The 2,619-nt window shown below is 38.0% G+C and overlaps 1 protein-coding gene across 3 annotated transcripts in view; it reads right to left on the bottom strand.

Annotated features, from left to right (window-relative positions):
- Positions 1–1,925, bottom strand: part of LOC102598437 (heterodimeric geranylgeranyl pyrophosphate synthase small subunit, chloroplastic-like) — a 4,935-nt gene extending 3,010 nt beyond the window's left edge. Inside the window, exons 1-2 of one of the 3 annotated variants that reach the window (XM_006341119.2) lie at positions 1,756–1,925; positions 66–465 (exon numbers count right to left, since the gene is read on the bottom strand). In XM_006341119.2, coding sequence (XP_006341181.1) covers positions 66–407 — 342 coding nt within the window. In that variant the 5' untranslated portion in view covers positions 408–465; positions 1,756–1,925. The remainder of the gene's footprint in view (positions 1–65; positions 466–1,755) is intronic. The other 2 variants (XM_006341118.2, XM_006341117.2) reach the window with 2 other exon arrangements.
- Positions 1,926–2,619: the final 694 nt, after the last annotated feature.

The raw sequence follows: 2,619 nt of genomic DNA, 5'->3' as shown, positions 1-2,619 counted from the left end.
GGGGGTAACTAAGGTAGTTAGGGGGAGGTTTGCCCAGCAAAGCGAATAAAGATGAAAGAACTAACCATCTCTAAGGCACAGGCAGTGGGAAAGGCAGCAAGCCGATTTCCACCGAAAAGCTCACAAGCTGCGACACACATGATGGGTGGGGACCTTTTGGTACCCTTGGCGAGGACAGAGTAGCGCATTGCCTCATAAATCTGATTTGGGTACTTAACTGGAACCGCCTCATCAAGTTTCTGGTTGATATCAGTAATTAGAGTTGTCCAATAAGTCTTAAGATCAAACTTGATGGACTCAGACGCTGTCGAAACAGAAGAAGAGCACCGAATTGTTTTCTGCATAACCATGCGGCTCCTTGAAAGAAATAAACTAGGTGAACAGCTCATCACCATAGAGAAAACCATAATTGATCTCTGTTTTCTTCTCTTTCCTTGATAGCTTCCTGCTAATATTCACAACCATCTGAGATAATTTGCAGTTAATTATGCATATTATATTACCCAACGAGCTTTCTCCACACAATCATCAACATTTGAGTGCAACAATGAAGTAAATACATTCAACATGCAAATCAGCACTGCCTAAATTACACTTTTTTTAGTTTAGTGACATCTTCCAACCATCATTGGTTACAGTTACGGCACTCAGAGCCTCAGACAATAAACACTAATCAAACGGGAAAAACAAAATTTGAAAAATAAGCAAAAATATCAAGATTGCTACTAAAAAAACAAACATGTTATACACAAGCTGGAATTACAAAATTACTGCCAAGTGTTCCATCACTTCACCACATCACACTATCAACTCTTCATCCCAAAAGAACACGGCAGACAACACAAAGTAATTAACTATTAGCAGGAAATGAAATATCTCCCATCTTGCAGACAAGCTTACACAGACCACATGGAAGAGTGAACATGACCCAATTTACTAAACGTATCACCCTGAGTCCAACTGATGGCCTAATCAATTAATCACAGTTTATCCTTCTTGCTCACCATTTAAAGTCTAAGGTGGCTAATATTCATCAATAAATCACTTACCCCTCAACCCCAAATTAGTTGGGGTAAGCTAAATCAACCTTTTTATCCATTCCGCTCTATGTATTCAAAGAACTCATCGTGGTTAGACTATCATTAGACTTAGAGGTTGTTAGTTATGGGTTCATCTGAACTCATGAACCAAATCGCTTTGGCTCAAACTCTATATATGTGTTAAAAACTTCACTACATAAGTACAAATCATTGATTCCCAACCCATTTAGAATCCTGAACTCGACCCATAAAATTCAAACCCTGAATCCACCTCCATGTAGACTGGCTCGAACACTTCATGTGTATCCCGAATTCCATTCCGCTCTATGTTTTCAAAGAATTCATCATAGTTAAGACTATCATTAGACTATGGGTTTGTTACTTACATGTTCATCCGAAACCTATGAACGTGAACCCAATAACTTTGGCTCATACTCTACATAAGTGTTAAAAATTTCACTAAACAAGCACAAACAATTACAATTCCCAATCCATTTAGAATCCTCATGTCGAACCCATAAAATTCAAATCCTGAATACACCTCTAGTTAAACTACTCATCAACCAATCGGAACCCTCCTACTTTACACCAATACAACATCGCCGAGTTCTAAGGAGTTAATTAGAAACAAAGAAATTAAACTTGTTGGAAATTTAACAAGGAGTTAACTACTGTAAAAAAAAGTTTTTTTTTTGGAGAGATTCAAGAGTTGTACCTTAACAGCAACGGGGAATTTGATTCGCCGGTGAATCTGCTCTCCGGCGCCGGCGAAATCGGCTTATCTACTCTCAGTTCTCAGTAATTTCTATCTATTTAGTTCGGATCTCAGATTGTGTATGTTAAACGGCTTTTAGTTCAGATTCGTTAAATAACTATCAATTCTTACCAAATGGAAATAATGTGCCAATACCTAAAATATGATTTAAAAAGGGAAAAAGGACAAATATATCTGAACAATCGTAAATAGTATGCAGATACCCTCCGTCATACTTTTGTGACATTGGTGCCCCTGCTATTCAAAAACTAGAGCATTTATGCCCTTCACTCTAACGAAAAACTAGATAGGAACACGTGGCACAATCTTATCCGTCGATTCGATATTTATTAAAAGTCGGGAACTATCGTAAATGGTATGCAGATACCCTCCGTCATACTTTTGTGACATTGGTGCCCCTGCTATTCAAAAACTAGAGCATTTATGCCCTTCACTCTAACGAAAAACTAGATAGGAACACGTGGCACAATCTTATCCGTCGATTCGATATTTATTAAAAGTCGGGTTGGTAGATAAGATTATGACACGTGCATGTCCGTTAGTATAAAGGGTATATATGCTCTAGTTTTTTGAACGGCAAGGGCACCAATGTCCCAAAAGTATGACGGAGGGTATCTACATACCATTTACAATAGTTCGGGATATATTTGTCATTTTTCCCTTTAAAAAAAGGAAAAAAAGACAAATATACCTAAACTATCATAAATGGTATGCAGATACCCTCCGTCATATTTTTGGGTCGCTGGTGCCCCTACCGTCCAAAAATTAGAGCATAATAGCCCTCTCATCTTAACCAAAGCTAAA

This window comes from Solanum tuberosum, unplaced genomic scaffold (assembly GCF_000226075.1).
Source record: "Solanum tuberosum cultivar DM 1-3 516 R44 unplaced genomic scaffold, SolTub_3.0 scf00021, whole genome shotgun sequence".
NCBI classification, from domain to species: domain Eukaryota; kingdom Viridiplantae; phylum Streptophyta; class Magnoliopsida; order Solanales; family Solanaceae; genus Solanum; species Solanum tuberosum.
The sequence above is the reverse complement of the archived record's forward strand: the minus strand, read 5'-3'. Positions and strand labels throughout refer to the sequence as shown.